Here is a 21,098-nt window from a genome sequence, read left to right on the forward strand (position 1 = left end):
TGTTAACCCTTTACCTCATGCAAGCGCCTTTGGACGCCTCTACTCCATTCACATGGAAGCGCCTTTTGACACCTCTACTCCATTCGCATGGAAGCACCTTTTGACACCTGCTGTAAACATCAGCCATTTTAAGCAGGTTTTCGTATCGCCACCTTTGGGGAAATTCCCCTATTAGATACTACATTCAATGCTGCGAATGAAAATTACGTCAGATCATGTGGTCACTGTTTATGTTCTGGTCGAAATCTGCTATTTAAAGTAACTGGGTTGTATTCTCCACTCTCCAAAATGGAGGTTGCGGATTTCATTCAGTACTTACGAAGTTTTCATGATTAGAATCACAACTATGAAAACTTGAATAACTTAGGTAAAGGTTACTTACGAAGTCTTCATGATTAGAATCACAACTATGAAAACTTAAATAACTTTGGTAAAGGCTCTGATATTGATGTAGGCAGTAATTAGTTTCTATAAATTATCAAATTCAGATGACTTAGTGATGTAGACGTGGAAAAAAACTTGTAAATTTCGAGTATGAGAAATGGCAGCTACGGTTGGTCATGTGGCTTCACTGACTTGATGGTGAACAAATTCTCTAAGATTTTAAAGCACATAAAAAATTCTCCCATGAAAAATAATTACACAACTATAACGATCGGACTTTACTCTTAAATTTTTCCATACATAATAGATGTGTACCAAAAAAGTAAAATGGTTAAAATTGCTGTTAAACGTAACATACACTACATTGCTTAACAGTTAACAGGCAGGCCTATGTGTATGGAGTCGAAGAGGTAACAGGTGTTCTATTTATAGCACACTGCACTGGGTAACTTTGCTCTGAGGTAAAGGGTTAAGAGAAGAAGAACCTTTAATAATTAATGTTACTTTTAAATGAAGATATTAAATGCTTTTAATTTACATGTAGTTTTATTACTACATATACATACATATATTTCTCACAAATATAGCCCCCCCACCCCCACTGTCACTCCTCTTTAAAGGCCCCTTTCTGGTACAGAAGGAGTGGCTGTATACCAGGGGGGAACACTGTACGTAGTTTTCTCATGAGTGGCTGTATACAAGGGGGAAACACTGTAATAGTTTTCTCATGAGTGGCTGTATACGAGGAGGAACACTGTATGTAGTTTTCTCATAAATCTATGTTACACACATGATCACTGTATCCTGCTCCCTTAATCCATCCTCTAAATGAAATCAACACAGACTTAAAATAATCAGATTTTAGTTGGATTTATGCATCATAACAAAATGCTAATTTAACTACTGACCGACAGCTTACATATCACTCAAAAACATGATTTTACTCTTTTTTGTTCGCAAACTTTAATAAATCAGGCAAAGAAACAACTGTTCATGCTTCAAAAACAGTCCTGGATTGAATAGTTGCTAAATTTGCCAAGATTAAATAAATGAAATAGTTGGCTTATGTGTGAAGCCTGTCACAAAAAGGAAATCAAACGAAATTGTATACGGCTATTCATTGTGACTGATGAACATAAATTTTCCCTTCCTTTACAGATATTAAATACAGAATGACCCTTGAAACTTATAAAAAGGGATGTAAGTTGCACGACTTCTCAAAAATGAACTATGTTCTCAAAATTTGCCATAATATCTGTCGTGTGCTTATTAATCCATTGAATCTGAGTTTGCCCAACTCCCATTTCTGCTGCAACTAAGTGAATTACTTTGACCCTCTCCTGTAAGGATAAATACCAACTTACCTTTGAATCCAACATAATGACACTTTTGAGCTACAATGAATATGACTGGAGCATGGTGAGTACAAGCAAGGTGTGAAATATTCACACATTTCTTTATCTAAACAATATCTTGCTAAACAAACAAAAGTTTTAATTTGGATACTTTAAGCGGTCACTGCTGATATGCTCCAGTCACTGATTAAGGCACAGAAAAACCACTGCTTATTAGGAAACACCTGGCCACTGCCCGCAGAAGGCAGGTAATTGTTACACACAGGACATTTATATAGGGAATCTGCCAAAGAGAAACTAATTACAGGTGATTGTTAGGAAGAATGTACAGGTGATTGTTAGGAAGAACCACTGACCAATGGGAATCATGGGAATCTGCTGGCACAACCACATTTGACTGAGACTGAGACTCGAACCCATGTGGCCAGATATGAGATGTTAGTGAAATGTACAGGTGAGGACCTTAGAAAACTGGTACCCAATGAAAAATAAGTAATTCATAGAATTAAAAAAAAATCTATTGTGTGAGTTCATGTACATACTCAAACTACATTTAATCAATCAAATTATAAGTTACTTTTATAATTAAACAGTGCACATGTACATAAAAGACTTACCTTTAAAAACGAATACAGTACATAAAAAATATCATTAAAGAGTGTACATGTTCAGAGCATGTTAATTAAAAGAACAACTGGTAATACAATTTCAAAGGGACTCTTTGCTTGATGAAAACTATTTTGATAGTGTTGTATCTGGATTAGAAAAGGTCCAACAGCCAGGCCAAATACTAGTATTCAAAACTCTAAAACTATTATTTACTACAAAACTGATAAATTAGTCTCCCAATGACTACTAGAATTCCACAGAATGATGCCTTGCTCTCCACTGAGGCATATTCTAAGCAGCAAGCAAAGTCAATGAAGCATGAAAAATTTCAATGGACCTCTATCTGAATATACCCATCCAGTTTGAGGACTATACATGTTGCTGTGTCAAACACGCCAAGCAAACACTTAACCCCTGTCAACAACATAAAAAAGTGATACCTCACCTGTCAACAACATAAAAAAGTGATACCTCAGCTTCAAGGCAAGTAAAAATTTTGCCATTATAAAACTGACACTAACTTCATATAAAAGTGTATTATGAACAGTAACAATCTGAGTTGTAATATTTCTTATATTTACTTTCGTGCCAATAATACAAAAATGATGGAGTCTGCCCTCTTTTTTCAGCTAATGAACTGCATTATTTCAGAATTCTGACTTGCTAATTTGTGAAAGAAACAATATATTGCTGGTTTTATTTTTCCCAAAATGATTGGATTAATTGGGCAGAATAATGTTTCTTTGTTCCTCTAGATCAATTTTCATGAATGTTTCAAACAAGTAAAATTTTTCATGTGATATTCTGAAATTGGTATCAAACCTTTTTCAGCACTGCTGATTTCCCCCAAAACAAAACTTGTACGGTGAATCATTCAATAACATTAAATATTCATTACAGTGAAACCTCTCAAGACCAAACTCACTCAGGAAAAAATTAAAATTTTTAGTTTTGATTTTTTTCTTTCTTTCAATCAAGTTCTCTATATTCCCTTAAGAATGGGACATAATCCCATATAGCACGAACCTTTCAACAGTTCTGGCAAGCAGTGAGCAACCTGAATCTACCCCCTTTTTCTACCCCTATTGTTAGTTGTCTCTGCAGAATTGTACTAGCACTACATTCCAATGCAGACACTGAAAGGACATTTTTTTATTCGGAAGAAAACTGTGGTTAATTCCAGAGGATAATGATAATAATCCCCCCAAGTGATGAAATCAACAATGATGAGAACTGCCAAATATTAATCCAGGCAATGATCTATCTAACAATGCCTGTGCTGCACATAACAACTGTATGAAGGCAACAAGTTCCTGTGAAAGGACAGATGTGATGAAATGATTTGCATGTTTTAATAAAAACCAAGGAAAATTTGTTCAGTAGTAATTTTTTGTACATTTGCATTTTAAAACTTGAATCAATCAAAATCTTGAAAATTCTGAACTAAAATTCCCTGACAAAATTTTGCAAATCTCCTCTTTGTTTTGTTACATGCATGAGGTATGGTAATGGACACACTATTATTGTTGGAATTAATATTTATCCATATTATATAAGCCAATAAAAAGCAATATCACCCATAACACAGCACACTTTATCTGATCAGCCATGCAATGAGGTACCATACATTTCATCTGCCTGCTTCCTCTGATGTATTAAAATACAATACAGTTCCTTACAATAATGAAAGAATTACTTTATCACTACGATCATCAAACAGACAGGTACCAATGATTTGCAAGGATACAAGGATAGAAGTGTTCAAATCACTGCAGGAAAAGCAACAACCACTTAACTCAGAAGATAAAAATTTTGTACCCAATTTTATTTAGAAACTATGTGAGGGTTGAGTCATTATTTCATTATGTAGTCAAATATTTAGTAAAAATATGGCCAACTGATATTAGATAGAACAGTAGTAGGCAATTTGGTGTTGAGAAAGATATTATGCTTACATTTTCATTATCGAGGAGATCCATAGTGGTTCAACTTTTATTAAATTAAAAAGAAAAATTCTTTTTACTATGAGGAAATACTCTGCTGATATTTTTCATGTAACAATTCCCTCCCTCCTCCCTCTCTCATCCCATCGCAAGATTGCAATGTAAGCTGAATCAATTTATCTCTGTAACAATAGTTTTGCTGATTTGTTAAATAGTTTAGCTAATGTAATCACTTCATTTCTCTTCAAGCAAACTTCAAAACTTCAATTTTGGCACACAGACAAACTTACATGCACTTGTGAAATTAGATGTACTTTTAATCCTTCTCAATGCTTCTGAATTCTCTTTGAAATCAAGAACCTCTTGTGCTTTTCTGGTTTTCATTTGATCTTCTTCATAAATTAATTCATACAGGGTTTTCACTTTGGGTTTCACTGGACGGTTGAGAATCTTGGGTGAAATTTGTTCACCCTCACTCACAAAGACATCGTCATCCCCATCTGGTGTACTCCATGTAGATTGCCTCCCCTGCTGAGGATTCTGGCCATTGCTATAACTCTGTGGGAGTAATTTGTTAAGGGGTAGACTGGTTGGTGGGATGGGTAGAGTGGTTGGTCTCCCTTTTCCGTCTGACATCTCTGATACTGTTCCAGAAAATCTATGCTGTACCACATTGTCCTTGGAAATTCTCTCATTTGATTGTAAAAATGGTTTGGATTGTGACCCTGCAAGCGAAACGCTGTGCAAGTACTGTTCAGTTTTAGTTTTGGAAGCACTAAGAGATTTGTATCTCTGTTCAGAGTAAGGTGTACTTTGGCTAAAATAGCTTTGATGTTTCACCCAATCTGGACTTGTATTTTGTTTTGGAACATAAGCAGTTCCTGATGTACTAATGGATACTGGCTTCCTTTGTTGTTTCTTCAGGGAACCACTTCTATACAGAGAACCTGAGGCTGACTGTCTAATATATTTGATTGCTTGATCTGAATGTGTCCCTTTATTTTCAGTAAAACCATAACCCACTGACTGATTTTGACTAAATGCAAAATTCTGACCACTGTAAGTTAAATTTCTCTGTTCATCCTTGCTTGAGTTACCGTTCATACTGGGCACAATATTCTCTTCATCTTTCGAAGCCCTAGATCCTTGTGTAAACCCATCTACATGATCACCGCTAGCATTCACTTCATAACTATCACTCCTCTTACCTTTCAGTCTGTCATCCTCTTTAATTAAATCAATAAGGGAAGTATCTTTATTTGAATCACTAAAATAGCCAGAAGAAAGACTACGATTTCTTGTCCAACCAAAGTATTCTCCCATGGGTGTGAGTTTTCCCGCCATGACACGGTAATCCCTCAATTCAGTGTCCCGTATTAACCAGTGTAACTCTTTTCGTGTGAGATTATACTCCAGGTTGTTTAACTGAGATACACTCTTTGCTCGGCGTCGCTTGTAAGGTAGAAACCTTACTTTACATTCAGATTTCTCCAACTGTGATCGCCAGTTTCGTAACTCTGCCTCAACTATAAGTCTGTGAACTGTGTCATCAAGGAAACCAGTGTCTTTTGAGCTCCAATCAATACGAGTTTTGAAATCTGTAGGAATAATCATAAATAAATAAAATACATAAACATATATTTATGTCCCTATAACTAAAAATTAACTGCAAATAAAAGGAAAATTAAAGACTTTTAGAGCTGACCCAAAAGGTTTCACAAAAATCAGCCAAGAAAATGAGAAGGCTCAATTCCTCGGCTGATATGGTAAAATCTTTGGTCTATAATTTCTAAAAGCTTCACATTGGACTGGCATTTAGATCCAAGCAAAAGCAATATCCAACAAAAATAAATTAGGGTACAACTTTTAAATGAGACATTACTGATAATCACAAAAATATATTTAGCATCGGGTAATGCAACTTCCTTTCTGGTCTTTTCTTAGTTTGAAATGTCAGGTGAAGAAATGCAGATTCATGAAAGATTCTGATGCCATGAATTAAAAAATTTTTCTTTCATTTTCCGGGGACCAGTTTTCATGGATTTTGTGGGTGTAAGATACATGCCATGTATACTTGCTCATAAGTCCAACTACAAACAGCACAGACCCAGATCTGATGGTACATTATACAATGACAGATCAGGGTCTGTGTTACTTGCATCTGGACTCAGCTTCTGAGTAATCCCTTAAAAAGCTATTACAACTGATACCCTGAAAATTTGTCGATTCAAAGCATTAAAATGAGAACCAGTCAATATGTATTGTTGGTGTGGCACTAAGCATGGATATAAATGCCATTGATGGAGACATAATGCAGTTGGTTTAAAATAAATAACACCCTGGGATGCGTCTAAGTACACTACATACTGTTCAATGCAGGAGAAGAGCGACTATCTGGGCCCCTAAGGGACTGTTTTGATTTATCAAGGCCTGGATGATCTCTGGGGAGGCTACGAACATCTTGCTTCTGCATTGGCATGTTGGGTCTAAGGCGGTCATTATCCAGATTTCCCCCTGTGTATGGTGGAGGGCCCTCTTCATTTGGCCGCTGTTTGTTAGGAGTTGTAGGTTGAATTCCAGGGCTGCCAGCCTTCTGATTAGCAGCTGTAATGAAGAGAAAAGAAAAACGAATGGAGTGTTAGAAAACTGAAATGATGTATGGAGAGTAAGGCCAATTACAATATTTGTTTCTAATTTCATACCCTCTAATTTTTTGTATGCATTTTAAGAAAATACTGTTGCAGAATGATATCTTTAACCTGCTATGATGGGGAGTAATTCAGTTCAATACCAAAGTCACTACAGCAGAAAAACAGGTCAATGTGACTATTTTTATTTCATAAAGTTATTTCTAAAAATGATACCCTGATTACATTTCATGACCGCAAGCAAATGTATCATAAGAAATGGAGTTAAAAAAACAAGAACCTGACATAATTGGTGGAACATAAATAGATCACTTTGACCTGCTTTTGCCAAGGATGTGTATTATCAATCAGTGGAATATAAAAAGGTCACTTTGACCTGCTTTTACCAATGATGTGTATTATCCCTTAACCATCAAGCTGCATGACTGTAGATACAATAGAGTTTAAAAAATAAACAAGTAAATACAAAAACATAACGTAATTACCAGCTGCGATATATAGGCCACTATGACGTGTAGTATCATTACTGCACATGTTATTGTCTGAGGAATGAAATGCAGTGCAAAAACGAAGTTGTTGCCTCTGCCAATAATGCCATTGTTACTCTGATTCCCATGTCTCATCTATCCTTTTCAGGCAAGACAAAAATTACAAAATATGTACTTTAATCTTTCATAAAGCAAATTTTCATTGTATAAAATTTTTTCAAAGTTCTTCTCTTCTTTAGAATAAGCAGAAAATTATAAATAATATTTTTTAATATGTATTTGTACTTTTCAAACAAAACTGGATAGATTTTGATGGAATTTCCAACACTTTATTTGGTTATATCATGCTAAGGAATTGAGAGTCAAGTGACTTTTCAAAATAATAACCAGACAGCTGACCTGGGATGGTCTGGGTAGGTATCAAATCTGTGACCCTATGTTTAGGAGTCTGACATTTTACCAACTGAGCTACCATAATTCCCAATTAAGACAAAATGTTTAGAACCAAACATAAGACAAAAATTACAGACCATATATGAAATTATGCTGATACAAATTTCAAATCATTGTTGTGAAACAAATAACCTTCACCCCACAGTCAAAAGGTTGAGCAAGCATGTTGCAGAATGAAATGTCCAGGCTTCATAATGATTCATTTAAGGAAAACAAAGCAGCCGTATAATGATTCAATCAAAGGATGAAGATAATGCATCAAGAGGTTTAGGAAATAAATGCAAATAAAAAAACTTGGAAAACCTCAATGCAAATTTTACATGACTGAGAGCCAGACCTCAAGATTAATGGGTCCAGTCAAGGTTAATTGGTCAAGTCAAGATTAATGGGTCAAGTCAGAATGAACTAATTTAGGTTCATACAGAGTCTACAAAAATAAAAATTAAATTCATCAAGGTGTTTAGGAATTATATGCACACAAAAAATACATCAACCAAAACCTTTATGCAAATTTCTCTGATCTTAATTTCAAGATGAAATGGACCAGCCATCATGTCACAGAATGAACTGTCTTAGCTTCATAGTGATTCATCATAAATATGGGAAACTCTATTTGGGGGTCTAAGAAATATGAACAAATGAAAAAGCTGTTACAAGAACTTTTTTTAAGACTGTGAACTTGACCCCTGGGTAAAAAGTAAAAGCCCACATTCTGTAGAATGAACTATCTCAGCTTCATAATGATTCATCCCAAGTAGGATGAGAATGAATCAAGGAGTTTTTGGAAATTTACGCAAATGAAACAACTTAAAACCGTAGCAAAATGTTGACTATGCCACTGCCGTCAGAAAAGTGACTGCTATGCCTCATTTACCACTAATGCGGGTTCAAGTAAATGGTGAACTGCTGACAAATACATCCCATACTCTGATGTAAAATCAAGACAGAATAACAGAATAACAATATCAATGGTAAAATCGTAGCATTTTGACATCCTTATTGCATTACGTGACAGCAGATCCGGGGCTGTGCAGACTAGTTGGATCTGACTTACAAGCAAGTACATATTTGCAAGGGACAGTGTTCTAATGTGCTTGTCTTTACCTATCACTACAATCTTTGTCCATGTGGGTTCGAGTCTGGAGTGGTTCTTATTGGGGTTTTCTTACTGCATAACCTCTAGTGCTATAGTGTGCTAAAAGATGGTATTAAACCCACAAACACAGCAACACCACATCTGCACTGCTGGGAATATTAATTTCTTGAAAATATACTTTAAATCAGGAATTTTACATTAGGAAAATGAAGTCTTCTCTACTTTTGAAGTTTACTATACTGACATTTGCACTTTCCTCTGATTCACCCATTGTGCAAATCTGGAGAAATCAGAAAATGACAAGAGACATAACTTGAATGTTTCAGCTAGATCATTATTCAAGAAGACATAGTAAGAGCTTGATTGGTATTGCCACAGCTACACTTGTTAATCTAATACAGCCTTTAATTCTTGTGTTTGGAAGGTTAACTTGTCATGGACTGGTACTACATGCACAGAGGGTCATCCTTTCAAAGACCAGTAAGATCCAGTTATAGCCAGATGTATTTAAGTGTTTTTTTTTGTGGGTTTAACAACATTTTTTCAGCATATGATAGGATTTATATGGCAGCCAATATATTTGGTGGAGACTTCCACCCACTGCCAACCCACAGGAAGCTATTGGCAAGGTTTCTCACATACTCATTATGGCCAAGCCAAGACTCAAACCCAGGTGGACATAGGCGAGATGGGTGAGTGATTTCTAAATGAGAGTGAATTAGACTACTCAGATGCCAGGGTCCCCAGATGTATTTAAGACTAATAATACAAGAATGCAATGGTACATACAAGCATGTGCACACCTGCTGATTGGTTTATGACCTAAAGGTATGACTGGTGAGCACTGACCAAGAAAAATGGCTAGGGACATGTGTGCATGATTGGTGAGGGTTGACCAAGGAGAGATGATAGGCCAAAGTAGATGTCTCTCTGTTCTATTAGAGAGACAAATGGACAAGCATAAAAATGAACTCTATGCATGACTGGTGATGGGTGGCTGTGCATAGTGGCTAGATCATTAACAGTCAGGTGACTGACAGAAAGACAAACATGCACCTTGACAGACACAATACAAACCTCTTGGCATGACTGGTGAGGGTTGGCTGAGAAGGGTGGCCAGGCCGTGGTATATGGCTCCCTGTTTGGCAACCTTCAGTGTAACTGTTTGACCAGTCTTCGTCATCAGCTCAGCAGCTCTGAAATCACACATGGAGAAATAAATTAACAAATAATCATTAAAATAAAATCGTATCAAAGAATTATTTTAATTTTAAAAAAGCCCATACATGAATTTTAAAACATTTATGCAAGCCTAATGTCATTTGGGGTAGTACTATGCGAGATAAAAAGCCTGGCTGAGGAGGACTAACACATATGATGTTTAAAGTAAATCCTTTATATACCACTCAAGGATTCTCACATGTGATAAAAAAATACAAATTCCCTGAATTTTCTCTGAGCACACATTTCATATCAAACATAAAGACATAACTTTTATCCTCTGTTGAACATAAAGAACAAAGGATTTTACCCGCATCATTAAAGCTGACCACAGCCATACTTACAGCCACCCTCATACCACCTTTTACTTAACTATTTTTTTTAAACAAAAGTCCACAGTAGTGCCCATATTTGATCCCCTAGCTGCCATTTAGGACCAATTAGACAATGGGATTAATTTGTGTATAAAATTTCAAGGCAATCCTCCAAGTAATGTAGAAGGAATAGCAATAAGAAATTTGTGCTGTTGGACAACAGATGATGGATGTGGGAACAACAAATAGTCCATCCCATAAACTTTTTTGAACCAAGAAAAATTACTTGAAAATGGTTTTTAAAATCCAAATAGCTACCTGTCAGCCAACCTGTCTCTAAGCACATGTACCATAATTTTCTAATTCAGTCCAGGTGAACTAGCACCTGAACTATGCTACATATTTGCTTATAAGTTGGGTCATACTGCAAAGAACAAAGATCCTGATCTGCCATAACATAATGCACCTTCAGATCAGGGTTTATGTTGTTTGTTCAAGTGATTACTCCTAACAAACTGCACAGACCCAGATCTGCCAGTGCATTATACAATGGCAGATCTGGGTCTGTGCAGTTTGCAGTTGGACTTTACATAATAAGCAGCTATATACAGTACACAAAACAATATCCCAACCAGTACCTTAACATACTTCCATTTCATTCTGAGAAAGTCCCCATATAAATCACAAACTCTGACAAAGCCAACTCACCTAAACTGAATTTAAATATCACTTCAAGACAGAGGTTTAATGGGTGTGTGTGTGTATGTGTGTGTGATTTGGATTTTAACGTAGCTTTAACAATTTTCCACTCATATCGCTATGATGTCTGCAGTGTGGCAGTTTATAGTGATATCTAGCACTGGGGCATCATGCCGCAGACATGTAGCATGATGTCCCACCCAGTCACATCCTGACACCAGGCTGACCAGTCCTAACACTAACCTCTTAATGCCAAGTACCAAGTGAGGCAGCTGTTAGTACCAATTTTGTAAGTCTTTGGTATGATTCAGCCGGGGATCAAACCCATGATCTCCCACATCCGAGGCAGACGCTCTAACCACTAGGCCACCAGAGCAGTCGGGGGAGTAAGGGGGAGTACTCTATATGATAACCCTTATATAGTAAAGATAAGGACAGACAAAAACCATTATTACTTCCCTATGGTAGAGTCATAAATGTAGAAGATTCTCAAAGTACTGATTTCACATTTTTCTGGGATAAAACCAAGGAGACTGCTTAACTGTGATAATTTGTCCAATGCATTGAACAATATCATCAGCTTTAATTGCATAATGTCACCATGGAAACAATGCATCATGTGAGAACAGAGATACGAGACAGGCAACTTAAATTTGCATTTGATCCCCTACACTCACTGTACCATATATACACATACTCATTAAGTCAGGTCCAATTGCAAACTGCAGAGAGCTTGATTTGTCATCACATAGTACACCATCAGGTCTGGGTCTATGCCATTTTCAAGGAGTAATCAGTAAAACAAACAATGCAGACCCTGATATGCTGACATTTGTCATGGCAGATCAGGGTCTATGTTGTTTGCAGTTGGACCTGACTTGTTTCTGAGTACATAATGTACCTAAAAAATAGAGACTGAAAATGCCAAATGATTTTGACCAATGCAAGAAATCATTTGGTGCAATCAAGGTCAATTTTTCCCCCTTTTCTATTCTCAAATGATGCTTTGTTTTCATGGTAGCATTTTGCAAAAGAAAACCCCAACAAAACAATGAAATTTGTCAATTAGGTGCCAATATACTGTTTGGAAGCAAAGATGGCAGCAGTCCATTCTTATCTTTATTATGTATGGAGTATGTATGTATGGAGTATGTTCTCATATTAAGTTTCTGTATGAGTACTATACTACCTGAGCCTTCTACATTACCCGAGAACACCTGTTCAAGCTGTGAGATAAATATCATATATTTCTTCCCACAACACAAGTGGACATGGGAGGGAGAAAATCTGAGGGTTCTAGCACTTACTTTTCTTGTGTGAGTCCCACCAGGCTTTTACCATCTACCTCAAGCAGTTGGTCTCCAGCCTGCAAACGCCCATCCTGAAACCAGACATTGTATAGATGTGGTTATTTCTACCTTGCAGTTTATCTCCACATTTGATAACATTTCATTAACTATCAAGTGTTCTTCCATTAATCTACCTTTGGAAAAATCAAAAGACTGAAATTAACATCCATTCTACTACCGGTACTACATTTATTTCTTACTTCAAGTTGCTTTAAATTTAATTTTGGGGGGAAAAATATCTACCAGCACTTCACTAACTACTTCTAACAGATTTGGCTTTTTCAGAACATGTCCAACTAAATCTACTTCCATCAAACTGAACAATGTCCAAAATAAACCAATCACTCTGATGCAATCAGAACTGACAGAGTTCAAGTGCCAATATTTTCTTCAAATAACTTTCATCAAAACAATGTGCATGGGAAGAAAAAAAAACAACAAAGCTGAAATGCTAAGAATTGCCCATGATATGTGTGCAAACAGTTTTATAAGATTGCAAGTAATTATGTTTACTTTTCTGAAGTTAAAATTGTACAGAAGCCAAAGACTTTTTAAAATCTCCAAATGAATTGCTAATGGACAATTTCTGTTTGCTGTTAGGTAGTCCAAATGCAAACCGTACAGATCCAGAGCTGCAGGTGCACAGTACACTGCAGCTCTGACTCTATGCAGTTTGTTATGAATATTTAACAGAGCAAACATACACACTGATCTGCTGGCATATTAATGTGAAAGCAGATCAGGGTCTATGTTGTTTGTAATGGAACTCAACCTGTAAGCAAGTACATAGAGGAACGATATGTGTATTATAAAACCAAATTATACAGTGTGTAACATGCAAAAATATTATTAGTTTAGATGAAAGAAAAAAATTCAGAAAGAAATTATGTCTGTAAAGCTTTCAATATACCATGCTATAAATTCCTCTGTCATAAAGACAGGACAATAATTGAACAACAGATACAAAATAACAATGTTTTAACAAAACAGTATTTACACTGTGAACAATTCTAATAATGTACCAAGACTATATAATGAACCATGCTAAGAATGTATACAGACTGTATACAATGAAAAAAGCTAATAATATACCAACCAGACTATATCTTATTAACTATTCTAATAATGTAACCAGACTTTATCTGATGAACCATTCTAATAATGTAGCCAGACTGTGTCTGACTTGTAAATGTCAAAATGGTGGTAGGCAATGGCCTGCATCTCTAGCTTACCCATGATCTATATTCCAAATCCAAAAAGTGTAGGATATAATGACATTGAAATAAAAGGAAAGTAAAAACATTTGAACACCAATGTTAATTTTGGGTGTGGATGGATGTACATACAGGCAAATGAACTGATATACAGACAGGCACACAGACACATATGGATTCTGAATATCAATGTTGATAACTGTAACATCACCATCAGAAAGGGATGAATATACATCTCTATTTTCTGATGCTAGTGTGACAATCAAGGATCTACATCAAGTAAAATGAACCTATAGTCATTTATTCAATAGCTCATAGTCCAAAAGACCATATACATGAACTATAAATTTTTAAAAACCATAACAAGGCAAAATTTATCAAATTTAGCACAAAAAGACAAAGTATGAAAATAGTCATTTAACAGTAATGCGACAAAAACACCTCAACTTCTTACTTCATTTGTGGAAATTACAGGTAACAAATTTATTGTGATTCACAAAATGGTAACACAAATTATTGTTCCTGAAGACCAGTGGCTACCATACATTAAATTCATCTTCCAAGTGACTATTATACATTGAATTTATGTTGCTAAATGACTACGATATATTGAATTCATGTTGCTAAGTGGCTAGCATATATTGAATTCATGGCACCATGTGACTACTGTATAATGAATTCATGTTGCCATGTGGCTACTGTATACTGATTTCATATTGCCAAGTAGCTACCATATACAGATTTCATGTTGTCAAGTGGCTACCATATACTGAATTCATGTTGCCAAGTGGCTAACACAGATTGAATTCATATTACCAAGTAGCAACCATATACTGAATTCATGGTGCTAAATGACTACCATATATTTAATTCATGTTGCCAAGTGGCTAACATATATTGAATTCATGAAACTAAGTGGCTACCATATAATGAAATCATGGTGCCAAGTGGCTACCACACACTGAATTCATATTACCAAGTAGCAACCATATACTGAATTCATGGTGCTAAATGACTACCATATACATGTATTTAATTCATGGTGCAAAGTGGCTACCATATACTGAATTCATTTTGCCAATGTGAGCTCTACTACACAATATCCTTTATTTTTGTTAAGATTTTCTTCAAAATACTAAAAATATTTCACAGAAAAGGAAAAAAAGGAAATCTTAGCTAACTGTTAAATATTTATGTATGTTTCTTAGATTATCCCATTCTTTTTCAGTTGGCCCACTAGGCTACTGATATAAAAATTCTTTTTACTTTTAGCCCCATAGCCTACTATCTGATATGTACTAACATGCAATGGCACCTCAGCATAATGGCTATAAAGCATAAATTAAAGACAAAGTTCTAAAAATGTGACAATGAAGAATTGTGCAAGAACTTGAAGATAAACCCTTCAAAATAAATGTAATCATGCAGTACACATCAAAATACTTCTGTCTCACAGGGAAGAAGTAAATACACCCAAAAAGAATGTGCTCCATTGTCAGTGCATTCTGGTGGAGGTTCACTTTTCACAAGGAACATGTACGAGCCCCTTTCTGATAAAAAATCTGCCAGGCCTTGCATAAAGAATCTAAATTTTAAATACTTGAATGACATGCCTTATAATATGACAGGATATTTTCAACCAAGACAGAATGAACTTCAAAAACTTCAAAAACCAAGAGACCTCTAGATACAGAAGATTTACTTACAAGAGCTGCTGCCCCTCCTGGCACTACAGACTTGATGTAGATTCCACGTTCTCTCTGCCCGTCACCCTTGAAACAAACAGCATATATGTTTAGATTGCAGGAACAAAATAGTTTTTTTTCTGTATATCGACATGCAAGGTAGCAATATTGTATTTACACAAGTATATAAAAGCAACTCTGAACTGTGATGAATAATGACCCAGGTAAGCTGCTGTGTTACGTTCTGCCAATCAATCAATTTTCTATTTGCATGTTGTTGTACATTATATTTCAGTAAATACTATATACAGCGCTACCTCACTATAAGACCATTCGTTAAAACATTTCCTGTTGAAGGTCAATATTGTCAAGAATTCCATTTCATTAAGTGGTAGTAAAATTACATGTATTGTGTACTTCATTATAAGGTGGTCTACTATAAGGCAGTATAATGTGTGGCCAACATGGAGAGTGTTAAAATGAGGGTGTACATTTGTTTTAGATGGGGAATAAGTATGCTGCTTTGGACTGTACTACCCAAAACAACTTCATCTTCATACCTTCAGAACAAATACAAAATTTTATTAAAACATATCATCATCTGATCGTTAAAAATATTACATTCAAATTAAAAATATTTTCAAGTGACATTTGGGGTGGGGAATAATTATGAAAATATTTACTAGAAGAATGACTCAAGTTTATCATGCCAAAATTGCATACCACTACAGATCTGAAGGAAATAAAATTTTCACAGAACTAGGAATGCACACCTGTGACACCTCTCTGACTGAGGAAAAACCTCACAGAATCCTGAACCATCACACTCTCTATCCATGAGATCAGACTTACAGATCTCATACTGTCTATCATTGAGATCAGAATAACAGATTTGTTATGTTCAGGGCTTTTCCTTGTGGTATTTTTAACCAAAGAATTATACCTGGCATATTAAAAAAAACATATTAGAGTTAAAACATGAAGCTGGAATATAAAAATGTAACACGTGAATCATGACTGTATGTGCATACTCCATTGCAATCTGCAGTTTACTCATATAGGGTAAAAGTGAACCCACAGGAAACTTTGTTTGCATTTTGCAGTGAAGCACAGTGGATGACTTAACCAAAAAAACACATCAGATCTCACATAATTTAGTCAAGTCTCACAGAATAGTTTCTCTAATCTCACAGACTGGTAGTGAGAGTATTACAGGTAATGAAATGTGTCCATACAGGGACTCACACTACCTGTATGATACAACTCAGTGAAAAATTAAGCTGACCTAGAATTTCATAAGGTAAAGCCTCAAACCAAACATGATTGTAAACTATTAAAGTTATATTTCATGACTGATGTGACAGGATGGTTTGACATGGTTAAACACTATATGACAGGAGAAATAGACATGGTTAAACACTATATGATATTAAAGGATGGATTGACATCATGGTTAAACACTAAATGATATAACAAGAAAGACAGACGTGGTTAAACACTATATGATGTGACAAGATAGACAGACATCGTTAAACACTATATATATGAAGTGACAGGATGGATAGACATGGTTAAACACCATATATGATATGACAGGAAGGAGAGACATTGTTAAACACTATATGATGTAACAGGATAGACAGACATCGTTAAACACTATATGATGTGACAGGATGGATAGATATGATGTGTAAACGTAATGAAAAATGTACCAAGGACAAATCAGTTTGCATTTATTTGATATCAGGGATGTCTGTTTTGTATTACAAAACATTGTAACTGTTAAAAACTATTGCTCAGAATATACTGTGAATTGTCAGCTAAACAAAAGGCATAATGTAAAGAGTCCCCATTTAAAAATCATTCATCCCCCATTGCAAACAGTTCCCATTTAAAAATCACTTATCACCTATTGTCAACAGTCCCCATTTAAAAATCACTCATCACCTATTGTCAAAAGTCTCCATTTAAAAATCACTCATTGCCTATTGTCAATAGTCCCCATTTAAAAATCACTCATCACCTACTGTCAATAGTCCCCATTTAAAAATCACTCACCACCTACTGTCAATAGTCCCCATTTAAAAATCACTCATCATCTATTATCAATAGTCCCCATTTAGAAATCACTCATCACCTATTGTCAACAGTCCCCTTTTAAAAATCACTCATCACCTATTGTCAATAGTCCCCATTTAAAAATCACTCGTCACCTACTGTCAACAGTCCCCTTTTAAAAATCACTCATCACCTATTGTCAATAGTCCCCATTTAAAAATCACTCATCACCTACTGTCAATAGTCCCCATTTAAAAATCACTCATCACCTACTGTCAATAGTCCCCATTTAAAAATCACTCATCACCTACTGTCAATAGTCCCCATTTAAAAATCACTCATCACCTATTGTCAATAGTCCCCATTTAAAAATCATTAATCACCTATTGTCAATAGTCCCCATTTAAAAATCACTCATCACCTACTGTCAATAGTCCCATTTAAAAATCACTCATCACCTACTGTTAATAGTCCCCATTTAAAAATCACTCATCACCTATTGTCAATAGTCCCCATTTAAAAATCACTCATCACCTACTGTCAAGAGTCCCCATTTAAAAATCACTCATCACCTATTGTCAATAGTCCCCATTTAAAAATTACTCATCACCTACTGTCAATAGTCCCCATTTAAAAATTACTCATCGCCTACTGTCAATAGTCCCCATTTAAAAATCACTCATCACCTACTGTCAATAGTCCCCATTTAAAAATCACTCATCACCCACGGCAAGATTGAACATTTTACTTCTCTAGCTTCACAACCATGTTAAGCACTTAGTTTACTACATTTTAAACAACTTAAGAACAAAGACAATCCAATCGATTTCTTTCTAACCATAAAATGTACCAGGGTAAACATAGCAACCAAGTCTAGCATGCATTCCATGTATAAACCCATGTGTGTGTCAACACTACATGAACTTATTCAGCCATTCTCCACACAACCATCAAATGACAAAATACAATAAAACTTGCCACAAGGACTATCCATGAAGGAATTCTGTCATAAGGGATACATTTGGAAATCAAAATGAAAGTTCTTACACAAAGGACTTCTGACTGATGTGGATATAGAAAACAGAATAAAATCCAAACTGAAAGTTTCCATTACATGCTTTCATATAAAGAACTTGTGTTCACCTAAGGCAACATCTATGATCACTTCTCTTTTACCTGCCATAATTTCTAAACACGAGGGGTGGGGGTCACATTCCTGCCATATTTCTAGACAGTGGGGGTGCTAGGTGGATGGGTGGGGAGGGGCTGCTCGTGATCTGTCATATACAGTGAAACCTCTCAAAACCCAAAATCTGGTACCAAATTAAATAATGGTTCAAGGGTTTTCAGTTTACTGCAATAACATGTTAGGTAAAACTACTTTTGTTTCAAGGTGTGTGTGTGTGTGTGTGTGTGTGTGCATGTGATTTGGATTTTAAAAGTAGCCTTAACAATTTTTCAGTCATTGCTACAATGTCTGCAGTGTGGCAGTTTATAGTGATGTCTAGCAATAGGGCATAATGCCACAGACATGTAGCATCATGTCCCATCCAGTCATATTATCATGATACCAGGCTGACCAGTCCTGACACTAACGTATTAATGCCAAGCGTGTAGCGAGGCAGCAGTTAGTACCTTTTTTTATAAGTGTTTGGTATGACTTGGCCAGGGTTCGAACATGTGTCCTCCTGCATCCGAGGCAGACCTTCTAACCACTAGGCCACCAAAGTAGTTTTGTTTCAACTATATACTACTATATATATATATATATATATATATATATATATATATATATATATATATATATATATATACTAACTTATAAGTTGAATCAGCATAGACACTGATCCGCAATTGCATAATGCATGGGCAGATGGGGGTTATATGTTGTTTGTTCTACTTATTACTCCACGGGCATATCTGTGTCTGTAAAGTTTCAATTTGGACTCGACTAATAAGTGAGTACATACCATAAGTGTGGTTTAGTGAAGTTTCGCCTTAAATGATGTAGCTGTAACTATAATACACTATAATGTCTGGCTGTTATATGTGAATACAGGCAATCAACTATGATGAAAATATTAACATACATAATAAATTCCAACACCTTGTATAGGGGACCTGGACAGAATATCAGAAACAAACTTGCCTTGCATCTGTTTCAATCTAGGTTTATTCCCTTAGTCGCTGCATGTGCAATATTTCATCTACATTTCAGATTTTCTGCCATCATATACACAAATATGAGCTGTTAAAAGTAAATTACCCACGTCATTTGTGAAAGGGTGTTGTAAAATTGACACAGAATGAATAAAATTGAAAAGCCTTGCCCTCCAAAAGGGCATGTAGAGTTCTGCACTAATAAAAAGGATTAATGTACGATGAGAATTCAAATCCGCAAGCACTATTCATGCTTTGAAGCCGATTGAAATGTTAATCACAATCATTCTGAACTTCAGTCCATGAGGCCAGATAATGAATATACAAAAAAGAAGGATCCAAGTGCAGACCCAGATCTACCATCGTATCATATACCAGCAGATCTGAGGGTATGTCTTGATGGTGGCTGGACCTGACCTAATACATATTTGCTTGTAAGTTGAATCTAGCTGCAATGTGCACAGAATAAGCTCTGCCGGTACATAATGCACCAGCAGATCTGGGTCTGTGCAGTTTGTTAGAAGTAGTCACTAGAACAAACAACACAGACACTGATCTGTAGGCACACTATGCTATGGCAGATGAAGATCTTTGCTGTTTGAAGTCTAACTCAACTTATAAGTGAGTACAGATGGTGTATGTGGGTATATACAGATCCTTTCCAGTTAAACAATGTAACCTAAATACTTACACGAAACTACTTCAAGCTATAAAGTAGTGTATCACCTTTATGACTCGGCATGGAGTGCATGGGTAATTACATTAACCTACTTGATTGAATTTGATTTAAATTAAGTGTAGAACATAAAACTGTCATATAATGCCATCTGCCTACATCCCAACTTTTCCATGTAATTGCTAATCCTTTTGCTATTTTTCTCTCTGTAAACAGGATGGGTCATTTTGGCTCATCCATTGGTCCACAGCGGCATATTGCATTTCAATCTTTTACTTTCCAGTCAAAAATCAACGATACTTTTGCAGTACTGCAACCATTATAATGCTAGTCACCAATGTAACATTTCAGAATCCTGTTGAATTATGCACAAAAGCAACTTCCATTGAAAATCTCGACATCTTGTAATATTACATTGCCCCTCATGCCACTCCCATATGCATATGTACTGTAAAAAGTCTGGTCACAAAATATTTTTAAAAAGTCACTGTGATTGCAATTTTTTTATGTTTTGCCTCTGTCCTCCCTCTCATGTAGCCAGGGTGAGGCCTGAAAACATACACCCTTAGTGACATGTGGTGAGAAAAATATAATCACAATTTACTACAAGCATACCATGTTCTCCTTTACTTTTGTCATTTTGTATTGTTAGAGTCTGCAAGTGCAACACCTACTGATACAACTGTATCCATGTGCAAATCCTATTGATACAACTGTATCATGTGAAAATCCTATTGATACAATTG

General features: G+C 35.7%; 1 protein-coding gene across 1 annotated transcript in view; it reads right to left on the reverse strand.

Moving 5' to 3' along the window:
- Positions 1-21,098, reverse strand: part of LOC149797195 (afadin-like) — a 181,215-nt gene that overhangs the window by 26,336 nt on the left and 133,781 nt on the right. Inside the window, exons 18-21 of the mRNA XM_089961872.1 lie at positions 15,480-15,545; positions 12,518-12,591; positions 10,054-10,172; positions 6,659-6,895 (exon numbers count right to left, since the gene is read on the reverse strand). Of these exons, the coding sequence (XP_089817998.1) occupies positions 6,659-6,895; positions 10,054-10,172; positions 12,518-12,591; positions 15,480-15,545 (496 nt within the window). The remainder of the gene's footprint in view (positions 1-6,658; positions 6,896-10,053; positions 10,173-12,517; positions 12,592-15,479; positions 15,546-21,098) is intronic.

This window comes from Sinohyriopsis cumingii, chromosome 6 (genome assembly GCF_028554795.1).
Source record: "Sinohyriopsis cumingii isolate HCF-2022 chromosome 6, ASM2855479v2, whole genome shotgun sequence".
Lineage (NCBI taxonomy): Eukaryota > Metazoa > Mollusca > Bivalvia > Unionida > Unionidae > Sinohyriopsis > Sinohyriopsis cumingii.